The 25,732-nt window shown below is 40.6% G+C and overlaps 1 protein-coding gene across 3 annotated transcripts in view; it reads right to left on the reverse strand.

Moving 5' to 3' along the window:
• luzp1 (leucine zipper protein 1) overlaps positions 1–25,732 on the reverse strand; it is a 48,586-nt gene that overhangs the window by 10,904 nt on the left and 11,950 nt on the right. The window contains exons 2-4 of one of the 3 annotated variants that reach the window (XM_085142824.1): positions 18,664–18,720; positions 3,032–3,386; positions 688–2,914 (exon numbers count right to left, since the gene is read on the reverse strand). In XM_085142824.1, coding sequence (XP_084998950.1) covers positions 688–2,914; positions 3,032–3,163 — 2,359 coding nt within the window. In that variant the 5' untranslated portion in view covers positions 3,164–3,386; positions 18,664–18,720. The other 2 variants (XM_085142825.1, XM_085142823.1) reach the window with 2 other exon arrangements.

Consider the following 25,732-nt stretch of genomic DNA (forward strand, 5'->3'; position numbering starts at 1 on the left):
CTGACGAGCCCAGTTGTAAGTAAGCTATTAAGACTCGACTGTACACCGTGTTCGTGTTTTCCTCCAAAAACAATAAGTTCTGTTGGAGCAGCCTTTCAACGCCTCTCTCTGTCGCTCGCTAGCAAAGTGACTCAAAGTAAAGCTAGTTTTCGGCTACGAGCCCGACACGAACCCACCGTATTAGCCAGAGGTCCCTTTACTACGGTTCGGAGCCGCGGACCTTCAGTAACAGTAATAAATCACACAGCAATAGTACATTCATGTAGTTGTAAACAGCATGATAATATATTAAGTAATCCAAAGTATTCAGAATACGTTACTCGCATCGAGTAACGTAACGGAATACGTTACAGAATACATTTTGGGGCATGTATTCTGTATTCTGTAATGGAATACATTTTAAAAGTAACCTTCCCAACACTGCTGATGACTGATAGGTGTTCACCATGCACCACTTTCTGGACATATAATAATGGGGCTTGTAGCATGTTTAATTACCCTAACAGCCTGTCCAAAAAGTGTGCTACAGTTTTGTGAGTGCTGCAAGTTGTGAGCACTAATTAGAAGGTTTCTAGTGACAACAAATAAAAATGTTGTCTCTACTGTACTATTTAGAATTAGTATCTAGATCGTGTCCTGAAAAATGCAGTATAAGTTTAACTAGATCGCTAAATTGTTGACACGTACCTATAACGATGTTACTGGTAGATGTGTGGCGCTCTTTAATAGGCGCAGGTTCACTGGACACACTGCTGCTGCGACTGCTGGTTCTGGAAGAGCTTGGATCATTTGGGTAGATGGTTATACTACTGGTGATTTTATTGGTAGTAGTCACTATTGGTTTGGTCGAGATCTTGGGTTTCCCATTTGTAGGCAAGGGTTCTGAAATCATTACTTCCTTTCTGTCAATTTCCACAATAGCAGGCTTGATCACAGCTCTTGACCTCAGTGCCTCTCTAGGACTGCATACTCGTTGGATTTCAATCCCTGCTGGAGTATGCATGGATCCCTGGTGACCTCCCTCAGCTCCCTGTGACCGGCTGTGCAGCTCCTCATCAAAAGAGCTCCTGGAGGAGGAACCCTCTGAATGCGAGTCCTGGACTTGAGGGTATCTAGAATACCTGGAGGTTACAGTCCTACTGCTTACAGCTGTGCTAGTTGCCTCAGCTGCTTCAGCTGTAGGGTCCAGCTCAGATGGCCTTGATCCAGTAGATTCTGTTTCTGAGGCAGAAGAATGACCCTCTGACCCCTGGTCATTGGGCAGCAAGGGATTGATGTGAGATCTGTAGGCTGTGTATGAGCCATTGGCTTTGGATATAGTAGAAATAGAAGAAGATACAGATTCCTGAATCTGGTCTGTTGATTCCTGATCAGACACAGGCACCGTTTCCTTCTCTAGAGCAGAGATGCTGTTCATGGTACTGGAGGTACTGTCAGGCACGACATCAGAGCTGTTAGATTCACTGTCACTACCTACGTACAGTTTTGAGAACTTTTCTCTGCTCTTCTTGATGTCATCTGTATGCTTGTGAGCTGTCCTTAGTGGCTTCTGGTCATTAGCTGCTGGAGGGTATCGACTAAGGACGGACACCTTCTTGGTATCACTAGAAGTTGTATTCACAGAGCTGTATGTGGCTCCTCTTGGCTTTTCCTCAGCTCCTCGCACTGTATCTCGTATTCCATTATCAGATGAATTTGTGGTAGCTGTAGTTCTGGGTGTCCTTCTCTTTTGGGCAGGACTCAGGGCTCTTCTCACTGACTTGGGAGAACCCTTCTCAGAGTTGCTGAAATCTTTGTTCCAAGATTTATGCTGAGGAGATAAATCTTTGTTCCTATGTTTTGGGGAACTTGGCTCTGGGACAGTTGCTGCACTTCTATATTTAGGCTTTTCTTGTCTAAACCCTCCCTTCAGGATAGTCTCTTCATTTTCAACTTTGCCATTTTCAATGACCTTAGCAGTGCTGCTTCCATTGCCGTGTTTATCCAAGTTACCAATTCCATTTCCTCCAATTCCGCCTTTTCCACACAGTTGCATCCTGAGGTGTTCCACCTGCTCATTTAACTTTCGAACTCGGTCCCTTTCTATCTGGAACTTTTCGTGAAGCTCACCATTTTTGGACTCAGAGTTCTTCAAATCCTCTTCCACAATCTCCAACTGCTTAAGGCGGTTCTTCAGTCGTTCTACCTCCTGTGTCAACTCCTTTACTTTGTTGTCCTCCTGCGAGCCTTCAAGACCGCTGTTTTTCTCATTCTCAGACAACTTTGAGTAGTCAAGGCTCTTCTTCCGTCCAGCCAGCTTACTTGTTAAGAGCGCTGTGGATGTTAGCTCATCTTCAATTCTTGAGCTCATGAAATCTGCTCTGCCAGAATCCGTTGACATGCCAAAGCGATTCTTCTGGTGCGCCAGCTTTTCTTCCAACTTCAGAATGGTCTTCTCATCCTCTCTTTGTTTCTCTAGCAGCCTCTTACGCTCATTCACAAAGGTTTGGGTGAATCCCTTGAGCTTTTCAAGCTCCATAGCCAAGGCCTGCTCCGTTCTCTCCAGCTTTGTCTCAGACCCCTCCACCTCTTTCAAACGGGCTTTTAGTGTCTCCAACTCAGATGAGAGCTTCTTGGTTAAGTTCTTCTCCTCATTGAGGCTAAGGCAGAGCTGGCTGCAGTCAGACTTGCTTTTCCCAAAAGCTTCTTCCAGTTTCTCAAGTTCAGCCATCCGTCGCTGAAGACGTTCTATTTCTGCCTTTAGCTCTTTCGTAAGGTTTTCCTCCTCTTCCAGTTTCTCTCTGACTGTGCGGCAAAGATCCTCAGCTTTACGTACCTCCTCATCTTTCCCCTGAATCTTCAAGAGACGTTTTCTCAGGGCTTCCACATCACCAAGCAGGGACGAGTTACTTCCCTCTGCCTGGATAATTTTGTCCTGCAGAGGAGAGAGTACAACAGTTCTTTTCATGTACTGCGTTTCTTTTTCACTTCAGTCATTCTTTTGAGATGCACAAACACACACAACCCTCCACACACTGTCACAACAACTTACCTGTAGGTCAAGAAGCTCATCCTCAGACTTCTGTAGCTTGTTTGTTGCTTCTTCTAGTTCATCAAGTCTTCGGCCAAGACTCTGCAGCTTGTGCTTCAGGTGGCGATGGGTCATGTCTTTATGATCTGACATGGTTCCAGATTTCTTTCTATTGTATCGACCAAGTTTCTATGTTGTCCAGATTATCTGATGAAAATCTGTTGGGGAGTCCACATCTGTGCCGTTGTGCTACCAAGTTCTTTAGGCTGTCAAGGAAAAGCTCCTTTTTCTTGTTAGGCTGTTCTGATTCCTTTTGCCACCGTCTCTTTAAGACTTCAAAATTCCCTCAGTGGTTTTCAGCAGACAAATCTGTCATCTGTAGGAGGCACAGAGAGAACACTTAGTCATCTCTAATTTCACAATGACAACCATTTGTATTCTCAAAAGTAACACAGTAAGTACAGGAAGTAAGTCACAGAACATAGAAATTAGCTCACTGAACCTTGTGCCACACGCACATGGAGACCATATAAGGACAGGCCACACACAAGTCACACACACACACAAGTCACACACACACACAAGTCACACACACACACACACACACACTATTTAAACCTAATTCACACTTACAGGTCGATATAACAACTGTGCAACATGATGAGAAATTGTTTTTTTCTGAATAACCATAAAGTCAGCTGATCTTTTCATATTTGAAAAATTGTGTCAAAAATACACTTCCTTACTTTGATAATCAAACATAATCCATAACTATGCCTCCCTTCCCTTTTGCCAGTAAACTGCCATACAGTTCATCTTGCCCATAATTTAAATAATGCGAGTGGATGACAAGGTTTTTAGTACATCTCAACATGCTCCCACACCCACACAAACAATGCTGAGTCCCTGCTCTTGATCCTATATCGATTCTTGCCTGCTTGCTTTTGCTGACAGTGGCATATCTCAATAACACCAGTGTCCTCCACTACATTACCGGTCTGTCTCAACACTACACCATTCATAGTCCATTCAGATAGTAACGATTAAAAAGAGAACACTGTGACAAGGAGGTTTTGATTATCTCCAACATAAGTGCAGATTAGACAATTAAGAATTAATGTAATTCTTGCCAATAGGGATATTTACGTCACTGTGTCTTTCTGTTGTTAGTACAAAGATGTAAAAATAGAGTGGGAGTCCTAACTGCAAGCTCAGCATGGCTCAGTGCGATGAGAACACAGAATATTAGCACATTACAGTCTGACTGTAGGCAGAGTCTTGGTTAATCTAACTGTCAACACACTTAAGTCAATAATGACACAAGCAGTGAGTTCTCCTGCTTGTGCTTCTAGACCCTATTACGTCCCTTCCCCCCCAATGATTCTGACCAGGGCAAAAAGAAAAAAGAAAATCGACCTAAGGGCAGGGCACAACATCATCATTTTTTAATCCCCTGACAATCAGCAGTCTCTCTTCCTTACCCCGGATTCAGCTCAGGCAGCCCGTCTGAAGCTACACACCACTACATAAAAAGACTACTGGAGTTTGCTTTTGAAGCAGATAACTTTTACTGCTGCAAAACATCAACCGGTGCAGTAAATTCACCAAACATATTTCACCTCTTTGAACCATGTATGTGGATGGTATACAGTATGGTAAAACATGTCGTAGTGGTTTGCGCCAAGACAGAATAATATATTTTCTATAGTTTCAGATGGTGTAAAAAACCCAAACCGCCCAGCCCGCAGTTCATAAAATGTCTTGTTGAACATAAACTAAAGCAGTAAGCTTTGAAAGTCAGTATAGCAAAAATTACTTAATGACAAAGCACAATGTGGACTCAAAGGCTTTGGCTGTAGGGTTTTAATTATTTTTCACTTTCATGAGGTCTAGTGGTTTGGTAATCTTCTCTCTGGAGTGTAAGACACTGAGGAAATAAAGAACATGGGCTTAGTATGAAGGAAGACAAATGGAAGAATTTGGAGTGAAAACTGCTTGCCTAGCTGTCTATTTAAATGCCAAAACACCTTACTCTATAAGTCACTTTTGATACATTGACATTGCTCAGCTGTGGCTTGTTAAGTGAGCTGTAGACCAATTTATCTCTCTTGTCTAGAGCTAGTCGCTCTATTCCAAAGCTGTGCTGACTGATCCCCTTCCAGCAGAGTAAAATTACAGAGAAATTCCCATCGATCTATTAAAAACAAAGAGCAGACACTCTGACAAAAATATTTGGGTTCAAGACAACTCTGTAGACTTCAGCACAAAGCAGGAAAGATAAACCTAGCTAAAAACAAAAAGTCCAGTAAATGACAATCCCTGTGCCTCAGGCTGTAGACAGCAAAACTAGGTAGAAATATGACCAGTTTGGTGATGCTATGATCTTGACCAACAATCCAACACATTTATTTATTTTAAATGATTTTATCTTTAACTTTATCTTTAACATAATCCCAAATCCTGACTTAGTGTCCAAATCTGGTCCCGAAAAGCAGCTCCAGTTAAGCCCTGTCCTGCTTAATAAACGTGTTTTGCTAGATCCAGACACTCCTGTCTTGGCAGGCTGCCTAGCTCTCCTCTCATTCACTCTTTATTTCGTTGCCAGTTCTCTACCTCCCTCTCTCCCCTTCATCTCTCTCTAACACGCACACCAGCACGGCCAACAGAACGCTTTCAAGGGGTGGCAGTGCGTGCAAAGTGACTCTGGCAAGGGCCTGCTTCTGCCAAACCAATCAACATACATGATTCACTTATGGCAGGCCTGGGGCCTCATTATCCATGTTCAGGACAAGACAAGAGGAAAAGAAAAGGCTAGTGGGTGAAAGGCGGAGAGCAGAAACAAGATGAGGAAGAGAGGGGAAGCCAAAAATGAGCACTAAAGAAATTACTGTATAAATGAATGAAAAAGAAGAATCCAAGCAGTATTTAGTTAAAGACCATGCATTCCTTCTTTTGCAATCCAAGATCCAGATCAGATAAGCACTTTTAAAACTCCATTTATGTCTCTATATTCCTTTGTTTTTCCACAACTGGCTACTCATAAGTCAGTGGGATATTCTGTACAGCCAAGAACATGAAAACATGCTAAAGGGAGGATAAAGAGGGAAGGAAGTAGGGCAGGAGTGGGGCTGCTGAGGTATTCTGAACTCAGCTCCAAGTTTCATTCCCCTGTTCTGTGCTTTGTTTGACAATTATGGAAAACCTAGATGGGGGCAGGAGCTTTGAGGCAGGGAAACTGACCCGTTTCATGTAGACACATTCCTAATGATGGACTAACCAGGGCACTGGCAGTCCCTCATGCTACCTTGTCTGCTCCTATCCGGGACACTGACAAGCTGTCCTTGGCCAGTTCTCTCTTTTCGCAGAAGTGTATTCCCAAGTTGAACACGGTTTATAAATTACAGCCCAGCCACAGAGAGTATATTTAAAAGCCCGTCTGCTCAGATGATCAGGTCAATCGGAACAATTGGTAACCAGATATTTCAGTCATTGGTTTCTGAACACATTCCTCCCATTCATTTTCTTTCGCAATGGTTGCATTGTTCTGACTACGTGACAAACCTGGGTAACTCCTGCAACTATCTGACCCAATTCTGATACAGGACTGTATATGAGGAGAGCGCTCAACCCGTCGCTATATGATGCCGGCCTCTTCCACTTCCCTGAAACGTGGACAGGATGTCCACTACTTGACCTTCATGCTCTATTTTGCTGTTGTTACAAAAATGAGGGCACGGAAACTGTTGATTGCAACACGAGTTCAGCGAGTACCGTAAACGCCATCTGAATAAGTCACTGAGGTTCTTTAGAAATAAAGGGAAGTCAGAGAGTTAGTGTTAAAACGGACAAGAATGAATGGAAGGTGGTTCCAGTGAAATGGGGATAGCTATTGGAAAGCAAGGAATAATAAACCAGGAACATGTGAAGGTAAAAACCCAAGGTCACAGTGTTACTGATACCAAGGCATGACTCAATTACCAATCAATTCAAGCAGGCAGTTACCTTCAGCCCTCAGGGTATATGGGATTCAAGTGAAACACCGTACTCCAGTTAGTTTTGTAATTAAAATAAAAATGATAAAGAGAATTTAAAACATTTTAAGGATTTTAATGAATTTATTATGCCCTGTGATTTTAGCAGGTAGCATTCAGTAATCAAGAACAAATTCCACTTAAAGCCTAGTTAAAACTGTCCAATGCAATGCAAACATAGGCCTGCAAGCTGATCAATTCCCTTTCTAAATGCCAGCATGTTTTCTGACAGCTCTGAAGCTACACAGGACATTTTTTTCCATTCTGAAAACTGGTCAGGTTTTAACAAAGTAAACCGACAAAGAATTTGACCAGGAAGTGAAATGGTCAAGGCATTGTTATCAATACACATGAATTAACAACACGCAATGCACACACAACTGTAGCAGAGACCATTCTTTTTTAAAGCCATTGCAGGCTTTAAACCTGTGCCTTCAGTGGGCAAGAAAGGTCATAACTGTAAGTTGCAGAATTAAATGTGCCAATTTCTGCAATCAAATGGCAAGAAGTTGAACAGCTTTTTTTATCTTAACAATTCAGCCACCTGCAGGGAATACAGCTAAAAAAAAAAAAAAAAAAAAAAGCATAATTTTTATATTACGCAAGGGGAACAAAGAGAAAAATTGGTCAATTGTAAAAATTATAGTAACTATTTATTTCCTCGCCTAGGTTCGCACCAGCGTATTAGTAACCCAGCAGCCCAGCAGGCCTAAGCTGCATCTGCATCTGATGATGATCAATTTCTGAGCAACAAGGAAGAGAAAATAAGAATCAGTCCAGTTCAACAGACAAATGAAGATGCAATGGAAGGGCCGAACAGTGACGTACGAGAGAAGAGGGTGAGAAAAAGAAGAGGTGAAAGCAGAGGGGCCTCCCAGGACTACTGTTGTTCTGAGGAGTCACAGAACAGCAGAAGGATACAGAAGTAAAGCTTTGTAGAGGAGGTCCATGCACTCTGCCTGTACACACACACACACACACACACCAAGGTTACAATCATACACCATATCATTAAGGCTTTAGCCACTCTCTTCCTGCCTGCCTGCTGCCTTCAGTACATTCTGTTCTCTCCATGAAAAAGAGAAGGAAGGAAAGAAAGAAAAAAAAAAATCACCTCTCTGTTGCACTTGACATTGGGTTGGAACTTATGGGCCTGAAGCTTCTCTGCCTCATACACGGTAGTTAAAGAAAGGCTCCAGTCCAATCAAAATGCCTCAACCACATCTTCATGTAGGGGGGTTGTTGCCAGTTTGAATATTTAAATGTGTGACATGTATCGTGTATTTTGTGTGTCCAGTGAGTGAGTGAAAGGACAACTGCAGTGGAAGGATGCTGGCGCAGGAGTGGAAGCCACAAGATGGTGGAGAGACCTGATGCTTGGCCTGCATTTTTCCATTTTTCCAAGAAAGAGAAAACCGGCATCCCATAATGTTTGGTTTCCTGTGCTGTCATGTTGCTTTTTCTCCATTTCTTTCACCCTTTCAGTGTTGCACCACTTCTGGAAAAATGGTAAAGAAGTGAAAGGCAGTGTTGCTCTTCAGCAGAAAAACGAATAAGGAGCTAAGGTCGGTGTAGCTTGTTCAATAGAAAAAGCTGAAGTGGGATGGGAATAGCAAGTTGGATTTTTCCTTAAGCGCCAGAGTGAAATGGCAATTTACAGTATAAGTACTGAAATGTGGTGAAATAGTGGGTAAAGAGAGCGTCTTCTCTAGTAGAAAAATAGATATGTTTATGTAAGGGGACATGGCAGTTAACCACAACCATAAAGACAAAGCAGATGCTGTCTGTGTGTCAGGAGAACATCACTCAATGTTAAAACACATCTTAGTGATGATTTTGTGTCCCCTTAAAACAAGGTAAGGTGATATGTCAGGGTTTTTTTTTTTTAATTCTTCCAAAGATTGGTAGGTGATGGAATTACTCAGCAACTGTATAAATGTATTTTTTCTTAAGATGTAAAAATAACTTCAACTTCAAGTTGCACAGACTTTGGATAGTGTGAAAACCAACATTTGTTAGTTAGATGGAGAGCAACAAAAAAGGAAAGGACAGAAGAAGTCTAAAAATGCATAATCTGCCATCTGTCACACTATAAAAAGGTTATAGCGATATCGCCAGAACAGATACTTATGTTACCTTTTGATGCCAAAATTCATAAAATGGGATGGTATTACTTTTGTCCCCCAGTAGTGCAGGTACGATAGACTGCATGTGTACAGAGTAGGATAATTAGAAAAATTAATAGTCTGATACTAATTAATAATAATAATAAAAAATGCTATCAGACTAGAAGCATCTTTAAGACTCACACCCTGGCATTTATAAGGCCTTTCAAGAGGTCAGTAAAGCTCCCATTTCAACAAGACTGAAATATTAAACCGTTGTCATAACTGTTAATGTAGCCAGCAAACAGATTAATGCTAGCCATGTAATGATTAGCAATTACCCACAATAAATCTATTAGGTCATCATCAGTGGCTTTGGCTGGTAATAAAACAATAATGTTAATATTGAAGCTAAACAGAAAATGCTATCAGTCACAACAGACTGTTATTTTAACAGAATAACACAATCATTTGTTTGTAAAAAGTGTTATGTTTCAGTTAAAGCGCCAGATTGAAGCTGAGAAAAGTTTACTGGCAACTAGACAGAAACAGGAAATAAACAACACTGTAGCAGCTATAACATTTGTATGGACAATTGTTGTTCAAATCTTTGTTTAATCAACCCCCCACCCCCATTACTTAATTTTATCCCCCTTGGTATCAAAAATTGCATCGAGTATTTTTCTGAGTATCAGTATCAGGTCTGTCCAGCTGAAAGGTGGTCAAAGGTTATGCTTAAGGTAAGCAAAAGTTATGCTTGTGACCAGTCTATGGTTGTGACCCACATTTCTCAGTCCGTCAGTTTTAGCTTGAAAGCTTTGGTGAAAAGTAACCATCCACTTCCCTGTGAGCCTAGTAACCCATACCCATTTCTAGGTCTCTTATCCCCTCCCCTCCCCTGTCTGTCTACATCAAGGGCCTTGTTGCTGGGGCTTAAACCACCACTACACTTGTGAGGATGGGCATGATAAGTACATGAGAGGGAGGGGAAAGAGGGAGGATGTGGATGAGAAAGCCCACAAGAGGTGGAAGAGAGGGTAAGACAGATGTGGCAGGGTGAGTGAAAAAAAGCAAGAGGAGTTTTCAGATTCGTTGGAAGAGTATTGCTGTTCCAAACATGTACTACATTTTTGGCTTCTCTGGTTATGACCTGATTGAAGATGTGCCTTTGAATTCAACTCAAAGCTCCCAGAGCTTTTTTCTTTCGGCTCTGCTCCTAATCTTTATGGCCAAACAGTTAATTGTAGCATGTTTTCCAACAGAAATCAGGATTACATCCACAAGTCACTGTTGCTGCAACACAGAAGGAGAGAAGCAGGAGAAGCAGGGGAAGTATATTTGATGCTCTATTTAAAACTCAGCACCCGAAAATACTAGCCAGTCAATAGCTAACTTGTCCTCGGGCAGATCTGCAGCCAAGGAAATCTGGAGCAACTTAAATCTAGTCAGTTCAACAGAAACACAAAATATCTCAAAAATGCATGGATTCTTTGATCCCCAAGAGCACACAGATATTAAAAAACACAGAGCTGTCTCTTTACTTGCTATAAATCAGTGTCAGTGCTGACAAATTAGAAGAATCAGGCCTACTCTGATCAGGCAGCTTCTAATAAAAAAAGGCCACAATGATACATCTGCCAACTGGCTGACTGGCTTCTCCAAAACTACTGGTCAGTTTATACTTCAATTCTGGGATGTGGTTTCAGTTCATACCTCGGTTTTTCTTTAGAGGGAAGGAATAAAAACAGGGGAAAAAAATCTCTTTACCGCAGACCTGATAAATTGATCCTAATCAGATCAAAACAAAAAATATATTTTCTGTTCACTCATTAGGTGAATGATCTTCAGGAGGCACTTTTTGTAAATAATTATGTTTATAAAAAAAAGTCTGTAACCTTCTTAACTCAAGCTAATAGCAGAAGAAACCACTAGTATGACTTTATGTCCACTGTGTAATGTGCTGTAAGGATATCAACTGAAGCTGAACTAGAATCGGGCGGTACTTTCATTTCAATACCACACTATGCCACAAGACAATCAATGTAACCTTTATTTAAACTGACAAGCCATTATTTTCCATGGTGACCTGCTAAAAAGGCAGAGGTCAGTGGGGAAATTGAGGTACAGTTATAAAAAGAAGTATCAAAAGTTACATTTCAAAACGCCCATTGGCAAAACGCTACCCCCAACTGATGAATGTTGTCATTATAAACTAAAGAAGGTAACTGCAATAGATAGCTTTGAACATTACAGCTTTTACCATGCTAGCCTGCTTTAGCCAGGCACATGCAGGTCCACATGGGTATTAAGATCCAGGAAAGCTAAACTGAGGATGTTTGGATCCCATTTCTGTCTCAGCTTCAGAACAGATTCAGTATGTTGAAGAATTGCTCAAAGTATTTAGTTCTTCACAAAAAGCATTCAGAAAATGAGCATTAAAGTTAACTGCTTTGTGTGCATCAACTCATATCCATAACCTGCCAATTCATCAATGAGCTTAATATCCTTAAGATCCTTATCAACTCTATAAACTTTGCTCATGTGGTACATTCTTATCATGAAGAAAAAATAAAGTGTGGCATACTTGTTCCCAGTCCAACTTTTTGATTTGTAAAGTCCTTTGATACTAAAGACCTTTGATACTAAAGACTAACTTTCAGACACTCTGATAGACATCTGTATAACCCAACATATTTCTTTGTCTTGCTCAATCATCCAGGTAAGTAAATCCCAAAAAGTTCATCTGGACGTAGCATTTTCAGTGGGAGATCCGTTAGCTGAAACTAGCCCACTGAACGAACAATGGGCAGTGAGGTCAGTTCCTTGATCATTAATATGCAAATTGTCATGACCATTGATCAACAACCACTGATCAAGACCATTGATCAATAGCCATGAGCACTATTAAACACACTGCCAGCTGAAGAGAACATATACTTATAATTTTTTCCAAAGTTAGAAAGTGCCATATGTAAATATGACTGACATGTGTAAATAGCTGTGTGTATGGACACTTGTATTTCAGACAAAGGCGAGCTTAGAAAAACCTTCATTTTGATGTTCTGGTTAAAATTTATGTCCAATTTGAGTTGACACATAGTTCCAGAGAAATATTTTCCTACTTCTAATGAATCATGCCCTTAGCATGTTAGCCTCCATGCTTGGGTTCAGAGGTCACCAACCCTTCCAAATAGCACTGCTATGTGTTCCAGTGTCTTTTATGGAGTAGGCATTGTTACGAAGAGAGTGGATTCTGCTGCTGCTGATTTGTCTGTGGTATTAGCCATTAAACACGACATAAATAAAAATAAGTAAAGAAGAGATGGCAGAAACACCCTTCAGCCATGTTATGAGCATTGACGTTACATAGTTTGTCCACCAGAGGGCATTTGACAATGTCACTGTTGGAAACACAAACATCTAGAACACCACAAACACAACTACCAGTTGATGTGAGCAGTGTTGGGGAGAATGTAAATAAATAACAACGCATAACAAATCTTAAGAAATGCATTTACATCTCATGTGTCTTAAAGAAACAAATCAGCAGATAAATCTGTTTTCAAAATAATGATAATAAAAAATAAAAAAAAACTGGTGACAATATCTGTCCCACAAATCCTATATAGGTCGTACTCCAAACTAAACTGGCGACGACGTAGAAAATCAAAGTCTACGTTAGTTGACAAACAGTGCGGTTGTTGTGGAGCTAACAAATTACAATAAGGAAGCATAATAAAATCCAATTACAAAACATTGACTCAGACACATGGAAACGGAGCTGTGCACACCTGAGTCATAAAATGTGTTTAAATCCAGTTATAATACACCATTCAAGTTAATTCAGTGCTATTAAACCACTATAATGTAGTTTAAATGGTGAATATCAAATACTCAACATATCCATTCTCTCTCTCACAAAGGCCACCAGTCTGAAACGTTAGCATGTTGTCGACTTTTTCCTGAAGTTTTGTGTAACACATTTAACAGCTTTTAATTAAGATAATAACAGCATGTTTTAATTCTGAAATCCATTATAGGAATCCACATGCTCAGAAATGAATTGAGGAATAGCACCGATGACTGCTTTATATCAGTAAAATCGATTAATAGCCATCCCCAAGCAACATGAGTAATGATTAAGAGTCAAGTGTCCATAAAAGGCACGTTCAAATCTTAGTAAAGCATTCACTATGTGGTAATGAAAGAAAGAGGAATACAAAATATTTGTCATGCTCATGAACTTTGACCTGAAGCATTTTTAGATTTTATGGGTCAGTCTGTATTGGTGTGTGGGTGTGCCGCTCGTAGGAAAATGAAACCTCAGAAAGTCCCACTTGTAAAGTGACAGGAAGACTTTGGCCACTGTGAAACCATACCATGAAATTAGTATAAGCAGTGATTAGATGATTAGAGAACAGAAAGAGACAGAGAAAGAAAGAGGAGCTTTCTCAATAAGCTTGCATAGCATGAATAGACATCTAATAGGCAAACCTATTCATAGGCTTTTTTGAAACCAGTTCCGGTTCTCAAGTTGCTTTAGTTTCACAACTTTCTCTCGGTGTTTGTTCAGTCTTTAAATTGCAACGGGTCATCCACACAGTTGGTTGATAGCATACATGACCTGAGAACAAGGGGGCTAAAGGTCATAGCAGCATTAAAGCATCAGCCTCAAGTATAATGAGCTGAACTGCAGTTTTGTGGTAGAATAACAGCTGTTCAAACAATTTCAGCACGCACAGGTGAAATCCTCATGTTGCAATGAGCGTGTGCGAATATGCAAAGATGTGTGTGACGATGAACTGCTGCTAAAGGAATGTGTTTGTGTCAGCGTTTAACACTGATAAGAGAACGTGAAAACATCACAACATGATGACACTTGTTAAGAGACAACACTATGTGAACAAGTGTGAGCAATGCAGAAAAGGAATGAGGTGAGGCAGACAGAAGTTAGGCGAGAGTCATGAATACCATTTCTTCTTTCCATATTTAGACTTTTTGAAGTTTTAAGTATTTTCTGCCTCGTCTGCTGATACAGAACTGAATCCATCTGCTTACTGAACATTTGGAGAATCGAGCAGTGTTATTTGGTGTATGCTCTGTATTACTCTGTTTTTGTCTGCCTCATATATGAGCCATTCTATATGCAGACCAGCAATGAGCATATATATCGATCAGGCTCTATTTCACATAGAGAAGAAGAAGAAGGATACAATCTCAACTAACTGCATGACTTAAAAGATCAACATCAAGATTGGAATTAAGGTTGAGTAACTTTAACTGAACATGTTACAAAATCTAAAATACTATCCTTGTGTGGTGTTATTCTGAAATACACATTACCACTGTGTTTGGAGACAGCTGGGCTGACTTCTTGAGTATCAGCTGACAGGTTTCCCTAACCTTAAAAACAGAACAATTGCATAATGACTGAAACTAGCACCATTTCCTAACAATGACCCACATGCTCAGTTTCAACATCATTGAGATGCAAATTGTCATCAGTATTTACCAATGGCCATCAGTACTTTTCACAGAAAAATGGGGAATGACTGGAATCACAGCATTGTAAGTAGGTAAAGATGTAATCTTAAGTTTCGCTCCTGGGTTCAAGTGGTCGTTCCATTTCTCACATAAATTGCCTATGAACTGCAAACCTGCAATCCTTCATGCCCAGCATGTACAAATCCTCATCAGTTAAAAGAATGGCCACTGGCCTGTAGGTGTAAATAGACTGAGGAGTCCAGTCTGACAATGTAGCTCATCCGTTTAGCCAGTGATTGTTTAATTTCCCAGATGTATAATTCCCTGCAATCCTATTGGCACTTAAATTCATTTACTGTATTGCTCTGTTTGTACCAAGGGACCCATTCCTTGGGGTTGGTAAGCCACTGAGATGCATGTCTTGGTTGTTCTGACCCTCCGATCAGCACACTTTTCACTATCGGACCATCGCGTGATTGCAGCCTATCCCCAATTCTCTGAAAACAGCACTCATGGCCGCTGATTAAGGGTCGAAACAATTTGCATATCAATGATTATGAAACTGATCTCGTGGCTCAGTGTTATACAGTGCTGCTGGTTTTGATTGTTATGCAGCTGTACTGTTCATAAGGCTGAGGAAACCTGAAGTCTGCTGTGACTGAAGGAATCAGAATGGTGATGAAATATTTCTCCCACTGAAAAAGTTGCGTCCAGATGAACAGAAATCAACCTTACTAATTCATTTCTGAGGATGTCTCAACACAGTCTGTGTCCTATCAGCAAAACATATTGTTAACATTTTAAATGCCAGTAATTGATGTTTATGCTGAAGTACAAGAGATAATTATTCAACCATATTAACTCTTACTGGTTTCGGCACAGACTGGTCTCGTGCCCTCCCTAGCTCACACACTTAAATATTTACATAGCAATTAATGCTCAGACAAACTGAGCAACGTGTAACTCTGCACCACGTGTTACAGGGAGGGGCACAAAAATGCATTTCCATTTAAGATTTGTGGTGTAAACACTCACATAAAGGAATAACACAATAAAGAAATCATGAATTGATCTCAAAGTGATTGACAATTACTAATGAAACTAATGAAGAAATTATATGAATAGAACTAATCTACAGAGGCAGCAATTGTCCTTTCTCCAAAAAGGCCAAGGACATCAATAATAATTGATTACTATACATTATTTTCTTTCATCACCCCAGCTATTGTTCTCCTTTGTCATCAGTCTCTGCCACCATCATCTGCTTTCATGTGACCTCTAAATGTCCCACCCCAGCCACCCATTTCTGTCACTGCTTTCCTTCAATTTCCTTCCCTTCGCCTTCACTGTATTACTCCTGCTTTCCTGCTGCACTTCTGTGTCCTTCCCCTTGCATGGATAAGAGGGGGAAATGACAGCTGATCCTCAAAGTCTCCTGCGATTATGAATTGGAAATTTTCTGAGCGTAAGCCTCACGGTAGCTAATAGACAACCACGGTCAATTCATTCAGACACATCAATAGCTCTTAACATACAGCCGTTCCACCTTCTGCCTGGCTGCTCCGTATCCTGTTCATTCACCGTTTTCCCATCCTAACACAGGGCGCGCACACACAGAGTTTGCTTGGCAGAGCTTGGCAGTGCTTCATCAGCCTGAGCCTTGGCATTAGAAGCCCGCTGCGGCTGAATGGAGACCTCAGTGGCTCTGTGATGAGAAGGGGAGAAAGAAGAAAAAGAAAGACACAGGGAGAAGAGACACAGCAGAGGAGCTCAGACGAAATAAATGTGCAGAGTGAAACGTGTGCAATAATGGAAGAGAAGCAATGACAGAGCGACAGAGAAAAAGCAGATTAAGATGAGAGAGAGGGAGAGAAACAAGGGGAGTGACTGTATAGAATGCAGAGCAGGTAGATGACAGAGTGGATTACTGCAGCAGGAATGCAGCAGTGGCTGCAGGAAGAGGGGAGAGAAAGAGGGAGAAGAGGAGATGTAGCAGAAGGTAAAATGATGACGTGTTTCAGAGGAGATGTGCGTCCCCGCGGGATGATGCGGTACTTACAGAACGTCTCGCTCTAACTAAGAGCAGCATGTAACTGCAGATTGCAAAAGTACATCAAGGAAAAAACAAAAACAAATGATAAACTAAACTGAGTGTAAAAGCATAAATCATTCATAAATTAAAAGAATCATGCTCCTGTAAGTGAGAGATGTAAATAGGATGGGGAAGTGCCTTCAGAGTTTCCTGTTTTAATGTTGGTTTTAATGGTCAGTTTTAGGATTACCATTCAGAATAATAAACATGTTTAATGGCAGCTCGGTTTAGACACACAGAACACGCCCTGGCCACATATTGACCTTATACACTTGTGGGAGCAGACAGCAGAGGAGATGTGATAAGACAGTGATACACACTGTCTGCTGACTAATCTGACGTAAGAACGCAGACACCCACACACGCCCACTGAGCACTGAATGAAGTTTGAAGATAAAGTTTGCGAATCCTTTTGGCTGTCTGCTATGACTCATAATAAAATGTGACCTGATCTTCATTGAAGTTATTGAGTTACTCACACAGCCTCCTTTATATATTTTCTGCAGCTTCTTATGAGAATTGCACAACAGCGAGGAGGAACTCTGGAACATCCTTCCTTACGAGGCCGTTTCAGTTCAGCAGGATTTCTGGGATGCCTTGAGGTCACAACATCTCAGTTGGGTTAATATCAGTAATCTGATTTTGCCATTGCAAAACGTACATTTCCAACTAAACCGTGGACAGACCTCTCAACCACTTCAGGAAAAGGGACTGCTGCCTTGAAGTTGTCCTCTAAAAAATATTTAAAACAAATTTGAGTTTAGGTCCAGGCTCTGAGTCAGCAGAGCAGCCCCAAACTTTGATGTCCCCTTCAGCATTCTTCATCTTGTTTTGGTGCTCATACAGGTCCCGCTTCCTGTGAGCATTGCATTGTGCACCGTGTTTGATCTTTTTAATTTCAAACTTGACTCACAGTAGCTTTTGAAGATTTAGAGGTTCACTTACGTTGAGTGATCCCTCTGTGTGCTTGTGTGTTATTAGTCACACCATTTGTCCTTTCCTCTGCCCTCAGTGAATATCAAACTGTATTTTACTGGAAATTGCATTTTTTTTTTTGCAACTGTACATGTATGTACCACTCCTGTGTTACTTTAGGCTATAGGGAAGGAAATGCGGCGCCGGCATTTGTGCCCAACAGGAAACAGACTCACAAAAGAGTAGAGGAGGGGTTGAGGAGGCGAGGAGGCAAAGAGGAGGGGGAAAGGAAGGGAAGAAAAGTAGGCAAGACTGGAGGATGAGGAGAAGAAGTCAAGGGAAAGATGTGAGTGTTTAACCAGACTAGCCTGAAACTGAGAAGCTGTCTAACACGGTTAGTGACCTAATGCATTTAAATACCAACTGCAATACTCTGGTAGGTTTTGACTCAACTTCAAACTTAACTAATAAACTAAACTTCACTACTTCTGTCCCCGGAGCTGCTGAGAACGCGAGAAAACAGCAAGCCTGACAATCTCAGAAGAGGTTGATTTGGCACAACTCAATGTTGCACTCAACTAATGGTGCTATCCATCCACTATAATGTCAGTTGGTAATTATGTGTCAAAGAAGAAGTGCTGCCGTATGAGCTGTAAACTGGAAAGGGCTGAAGAGAAACGCCAAATAGTTTATTTTCCACTTTAGACATGAAAAGGAATGAACTAGAAGATGAGAAGGCGAGCACGAAATCACAGTTGACTTTATTCACACAAGTGGAGACGTATCAGCCTTACAGATAAAACTGTATGGGGTCATAACATCTGCCTGGTCACTCAATGCTTATTTGTGTAAAATAGTTAACAAGAACAGTGGGTTAAGAGGCTATATTAGACAACTTCCTGATTGCTGATTATGTCTTTAAAAAAAAAATCGGCTTAGATAGTGTAAGTGCAGGCCTGCTGGGCTGCAGGGCTTGTACACACTGGCAGAAATCCTAAAAATCACAAAGAACTTCCCACAACTTACTTAATTTAAGATGCATCCTTTCCTCTAAAGCAAATCAAGCTCCACAAACTCTCCATCCTGTGGTTAAAACACACAGAGAGGGCGTGAGGTTAGTAAAAATGGAAGCACTGGTCATCATTATATCAACACACACACTCATGCCATCTTTCGCCATTGTTATCTTTGGCACTTGACAAAGCCCGGGGCCGGGCTGACAAAGCAGTCACTGTAAGGGAGATCGTTCACAGTCAAGCTAAAAGGCTAAGAATGAGCTAACTGCTCAGATATGGGGCACATTCTGAGGCTTTGCAATAGACTCATGCATGAGCAGACAAGCAATGTTTGGCCACGACAACAGAAGGCCCTATTCAGTTCTCTGGGGAGGCACTGGTAAACACACACACACACACACACACACACACACACACGCACCATTATCATAATCATCATCATCCTAGAAGCTCTCATCTGCTTCAAAACATGTGCAAACACACACACACTCACACAGAAACAACCCAGACTTGAAGCATTCCACTACAGTAGCATTCCATATGTTTGGTTAAGCGCAGAGAATCCAGATTTAAGACCCGAGTCTGGACTGAATTTAAAGGATGAGAAGGAAAGGCTGAGAAATGAAGTAGAGGACTGGGCCGAAAGAGAAAGGGAACACTGCTGGAAACTGTAAGCAGCAGCAGGACACTCACTTTTGTAACTGTACATCAGAGAGGGAACATTATTTACGACATAACAAGCTTGAGTTTCGAGACATGGAAAATGAAGAACAATGTAAAGTCTGAGAATCTAATTCACAAATGCCATCCTGATGAAGACAGAGCAGGCTCATAAACAAGAAAGCAAGCTCTGATTTGTAACTGTTTTGCCCACAAAAAGGGAAATGGAAAATACTTGGAGTTGACACTAGTTTTTATGAATGATTAAAAAGAACAACACAAATCCTCTAAAATCTGTGGTTCTCAGACTTTGTTAAGCATGAACCACCCCAGAAGCACAAAAATAAGTTTACACCCGCTCAATATTTCTTTTCATTTCCTGGATGCCTGTTCTAGCAAGCAAATGATCCCATGCTTCAAAAGAAAAAAAACTACCCTCTGTTGTCTAATGGATCAAAGAAAATGAGCTACAACATGCTGATGTGGGAGCTTCAAGGCCATGGCTGAGCGAGGTTCATTTTTTTTAATATATATATTTTAGCAACTGGTGTATCTGCAATATCATCAGTATCCTTACATGACAAAGGTTCAAAAGCATCACAATATCAATGATACAGACACAATACTTTTATGCTTGTTAGCATGTACTACTACAACAACAACAACAACAACAAGACAAGGCCAGGCATGTCTGAGACCGAGAGCCACGTGTCAGCTTCTGATGATGCTGATGAGCACCTAAAAAAGAGCTACTTCAACAACCAGCAGAGTAGTTGGCAAAATATGCAAAAAAAAACCTGTTTCTGGAATGGTGGAAACAAACTTGTTTCACCACTTTAAGGGGAAACACGCCAATGTGTGCAACAGGGGTAAGAAGGTATGTAAAGAGGAGATACGAGCAGCTGCCGACACGCGACACAAATGTAAACAAGTGACTCAGAGCACTCCGTATGACAGGAAGAGCAAACGGTGGATGGAAATTACTGATGCAGGTACATGGCGGAAAGGCAGCTGGTTAAGATAAAGTAAGATAAACTATCCAAGGCAGGAAAAAGTTTTCGGTTTAGATTTAACTATCAAAGTGCGACAGGTGACATCACTGGAAAAAACACAAAATCAAAAAAGACTACTTCTCCTACCACTTTATATAAGAGACTGTAAAGCAGTTTCCCTTTATTTAACCTAGGCTAAACTAAGGAAGGGTGGCAAGTGATGTACTCAAATACTGTTTGATCATGTAAGCACCTTCTGACAGACACAGAGCACTTGCCTTTTACTTGATCCTGCCACTCTCAACCCCTTTCCATGAGTCTATTTGTTCTTTCACATCTTTACTCCGGAGGAAGGAGATAACCAAGCAGCTCTGCGCTCAGCCATGTCATGTTCGACTGATGAAAGCAGCCGTATAACACGGGTTTTGCTGAATCATCTGACATTCTCACGATTCATGACATTACAGCACTGTCGTAAACCAAATGTGTAATTCTGCTGAGCATAACAAAACAATGTGTGTGATTAATGAAATTGATTATAATTGAAACGTATGACTTCACGGATCAGATTTGACACATTTTTTATGGTCCCAAAGAAATTATAAACCCATGTTTGTCTGCTTTTGTGTTTGCTGTTGAGTTGCTTATTTGTGTGCGTGTGTGTGAAGGAAGTGCAGATGGTTAGCCAGCCCATAACCAAGGAAAACTAAAAACAGCTGTCTCCTGCTCATCCCTCACACCCACTCGCTTCCCTTTATACACACAGGTTGTGGAGAATTCATCATTCTTCTCAGCAGAATTAAGTGAAACAGTGTGAGGTGGAGCTTCCTTCAGAATGCGTGTTGGTGACTTACCTATCAGACACCTGAGGGCTCTACTACAAAGAAGTTTTAGGGGGTTAGCAAGGTAACGCCGGTTTAGTGTCAGTTCACCCTAAAATAGTGAATTCATTCCTTCGATGGCCCATGGACCTCACTGTGCATGTAGTAATAGGGTCTAGATGTCTTTTTTGGCTTTCGCTGAGGAGCATTAATCAAGAAATACATTTTTAGGAGCCATCTCTGTGATTTTTCTTCCCTCCATTTCCAGCAAGTAATCGTAAAACAAGTGCCTATATTGTTCTATAAGCAGTAATATAGTGTTATCATCTGTAAACAGTTATCCAGATAAGTAAAGCCAGATAAGGAAAAGATATCCTTGGTATACTAAACTTGGTTCGTAATACAAACCCCAGTTCAGTTGTTTTTCTTTCCCTTACATCAAGTTTAATTTGCATGAAAAGAAACACATTTTTAGGAGCATCTTTACTCCTTGATTTTTGAATTGTTTGCTGCAAATAATGTTAAAACAACTTCTTATATTGTTCTTTAAGCTGTAATATATTGTTATGATCTTAAACAGTGGGATTATTAACGTTATCTGGAGTAAAGCCAGATAGGGAAAATATATTCTTTGTGTACTGAACTTGCTTCCTAACACAGTTTTCCCCCTTCCTTACATCATGTGTCATTTACACAAGTTTAAACTGACTTTTTACTTTTTATGTATCAGGAAAATGTCTTATAAATGTCTGACTTGTATTTAAAAAAAAAAGGTACACCTAGCTCTACTGCAATGCAGTAAATGCAGTCTACTGCAAAAATCCCTGCAATAAACTCAGCTTTCGTGCAGCCACTGAAATTTATGGCATTATGGAAACATGCTTTTATGGGATGGACAAAATATTAGAAAAATCTCTCAGTTAAACAAGACACAATTCAGCGGTACCGTAAGCACGAGCCTCTAAAATGACTAATGTTGAGCACACAGAAACACCACTGAACAAGAAAGAATGCCTCTAAAGACTAAAGTGGAAAGTGAGGATACATTTGTATTAAATTAGCTTTAATGTTACCTTATCTGCTTTTTCAGACCAAGTTTATTTATTTTCCCCCATACTATAATAGTAAAAGCATGTATTTAGTTTTCATTACATGCACAGTGTGTTAACACAGCATTAACTATGTGAAACAGGGCAGAAATCCCTGTTAAGGGGTTTTCCTCCAATAAATTCCTCATAAACACACAATGTGTCATTTACTGTGCCTTTATCATCCTTTTATGATTTATGCAGTATCTCTTGATATTTTTTTTCAGAACTTTGGCTTTCACTTTCACATGCAGTATGCCAAAGTTTATTTTTCAACACCCGAACTTACGACACGTTTTTGTTGTTTCACTCCAATGTAAACGTCATGGACGACATGACCAACACACAGATAAACTGAATAAAATAAATGAAACAAGGCAGAACCAAAGAAGGACAAAGAGAACTCAGGTTCTGTTTCTTCCACGAGAGAACATTTCAAGTCCTCAAACGCCATCCTGGGTTCCAGCGGCCAGGCGCTCCTTGTTTGCATGGGAGACCATTTCCTGTGTGTGATTAGAAAAAGGGTGTGTGTGTGTGTGTAGACGTCTATGTATATGTGTGTGCACACTGGGGCTTGCAGTTCAGTTAGGTCCGAGGTTGTTTTGTCTGCTAAGGGGGAAAGGAATGCCCAAATCAAACATGGTGAATAAGATGCCTAGAAAGAGACACAAAGAGAAAAGAACCAGGAGTGAGGAGAAAGATGGAGAACGGTAGGGAAACAGCAAAGCAGCAGACAGAAGGAGCGAGCAAGAGAAAGGAGGAGGGAACAGCAGTGAAGAGCAGAAAAAGAGGCTGTTTTTCCATTTGCTGCCAACAGCTTTCCTGCTGCTATTATAGTGGAGCAGGAAGGTGGAGCAAGAATTTTGTTAACAGGCTGATGAGCTGTCATATGGAAAATCATCCACCTCTTTAACTTTGCCGTGAACCTGCAGAACCTGCCCTAATATCTAATGACTTACAGCCTTGCAGCCCTCCCTGCTCCGCAAATAACAGCTGAGGCATTCACAGCTACTTCTCACTAGAAGGGCAGATTATTTTGTACCATTAATCATTATCCAACAACAGTAATATGACAGCTAGCAATGTCACAGAACGACTTTACTGGCTTCACGCCACCACTCAAGAGGACAGGAACTTCCTGACATGATAACTTGGCAAAATATGGGGGGGTCATTAAAGGTCATATTGACTGGTTAGAATAAGCTCCTGCAATAGGAATCAGAAAAATTATACTGCAGGGAATTAATTTTATGAACCGATTCAGTGTACTCATCCTTTTAATTACTTTAAACCATCACACTTTTAAACAACAGCCATTTAAACCTCAAAATTTATTTAACAAATGTTAGTCAGAACAAAGGAATCCCTGACATCCTTGTTTTTACGGTTACTTTCATTCTCAGCTCAGTAATACATGACAAATTATAGCTTGTATCAATGCAAAATATTAATAATAAAATAAATTATTAAACTTAACAATTTCTCCCAAACTGCAGTGAAAATAAAGTGTAAAGCTGATAAAAAAGGACTAATAATTAGGTGTACTTACATTCTTATATATTTTAAAATATATCAATATAATAATATTATATTATAGGTATTAAAAAACAAATTTAATGAACTTATATCATTTACTGTACTGTTTATAATCATATAACAGGACATCAAACCTTTTCTCTTTTTCACTTGTCTCAAGAATTTTCCATGTAGCTGCTTGGATCCTTTGATTGCTCATACCGAGGCTCCTAACGAAATAAAATATCTATGTTCGGGTAGGTGAAGGTGATTTTTGGCACAGATTTTAATATGAAGATTAAAACTGAAATTTTATCTAAACATTATCTGTTCAGGCACACAAGTACTGTCACTTTCATTTAAAATCTAAATTTTGCTTTTTAAAATAGCAAACTCATTTCGGACCAACTCAAAATCCTGGTATTAGAAGTTTCCCCATTTGCAGTCTGGGTAATGCTGAGCGGTTGTTTTTGAGCAGGTTTTGATTGTATGCAGGTAAACAGTGTGCATGAAAAGTAAAAGAGAAATGTGCTTGCTGAAATGCGATTGTCTGGTAATGACGTAGCATTCAATTGCATTTTACTGTACATTTTATCTGCATTCATGGGCTGTAAGCAATGAACAGAACAGGAAGCCTGCATCAGGATATGTGCTGGAAGCCCCGAAACACTGACTGCTGCCCCGAGAGATTACAACACAAACAACAAAGCAAATAAACTAAAAAAAAAAAAAAAATTGTGACATGATGTGAGTAAGCATTTTGGATTCACCATAACAGGTTGTGAACAAAGGTAAGCCTGCGACAAAAACATTGCTAGCTACGTGGGTGGAGTTAGTCATAGTAAACTAATTCTGTAGTCCTAGTCAAACGTTATATTTTCAACAAGCGCACACTGAGAATGCTAAACAAGAAAGACTTATACACTCACTTTATAAACTAAAAGGAAAACTCTTTGCTGAGTGCACTGTGACTCTCCTACTTCCCAGTTCCAAAGTTCAGTTTCCAAACACTTCCTTGTGTTGCGCACACGAGGTGGACCCTGCCTTTGCACGAATGAGCCACTGCTTGACTGGCAGAGCAGAATTGATAGGCTGCTATTGTTTCCTTTTAAGGTCAATTGTGTCTCAAATGCTTGGCATGTCTGAGAGTACAGCTGGCTGGCAGGAGAGATAAAACACTAATTTTACTACATTCTTCTGCGCAGTCCACACCTAGGGAGAAAGGCGGAGGCAGAGACAGAGAGAGTATTTAAAACAAGTAGGGATATGAAAGATTTGAGCTGGTTTGGAAAGAGAAAAGAAGAAAAAAAAGTATAGTTATGGTTAAAGAATGAAAACAAGGTGAACACTACAGGTTTGGCCAAGTGGGTGAGCACTTTGACAGGGGCATCAAGCTTTGCTGTGCCCTTATTTGACTGGGCAGTCAAAACACGTCACCACAGTGGGTAAACACGCACATATATCCATGGATGCCTAACCACACAGAGAACTAAACATCTCCCAGGATGACAGACCAAATCGCATTTCATTGCCTCAAATTTGCATGTTTGACTCCTTAGCTTAAAATGCAGCGTTTAAATATTCTGCTCCAGAGTGATGGAGACTGTGAGGTGGGGGTGGGGACAGCCAAACCAGCTTAGTATTGCAAATAAACCAGACGCTGTGAGAAAGCGTGGCAGCCGGCTGAAGGTTGGATCATAAATTATGCCTGGTATTCCACAATGTTCCACAGTGCACAAATGATCCACTCAGGGACTCGGGAATGATATTATGGGATTCCTGTGTGGCTTCAGTGTCTGAATGTGTCCACATGTACATACACATGGCACACACAAAAACCTCAGCCAAGGACGAGCCACATGCTCAAGTCTAAAAGTGTATCGTGCAACAATGAGCGTATGCTGACAAATAAAACAACCAAAATTAAATCAGAACAAACAGGTTACTTGTGTTTTTTGATAGTTCTGATAGTAATCCAAATGTTGACTTAGAGGGAAGGGACC

Source organism: Neolamprologus multifasciatus, chromosome 19 (genome assembly GCF_963576455.1).
Source record: "Neolamprologus multifasciatus chromosome 19, fNeoMul1.2, whole genome shotgun sequence".
Classification (NCBI taxonomy): domain Eukaryota; kingdom Metazoa; phylum Chordata; class Actinopteri; order Cichliformes; family Cichlidae; genus Neolamprologus; species Neolamprologus multifasciatus.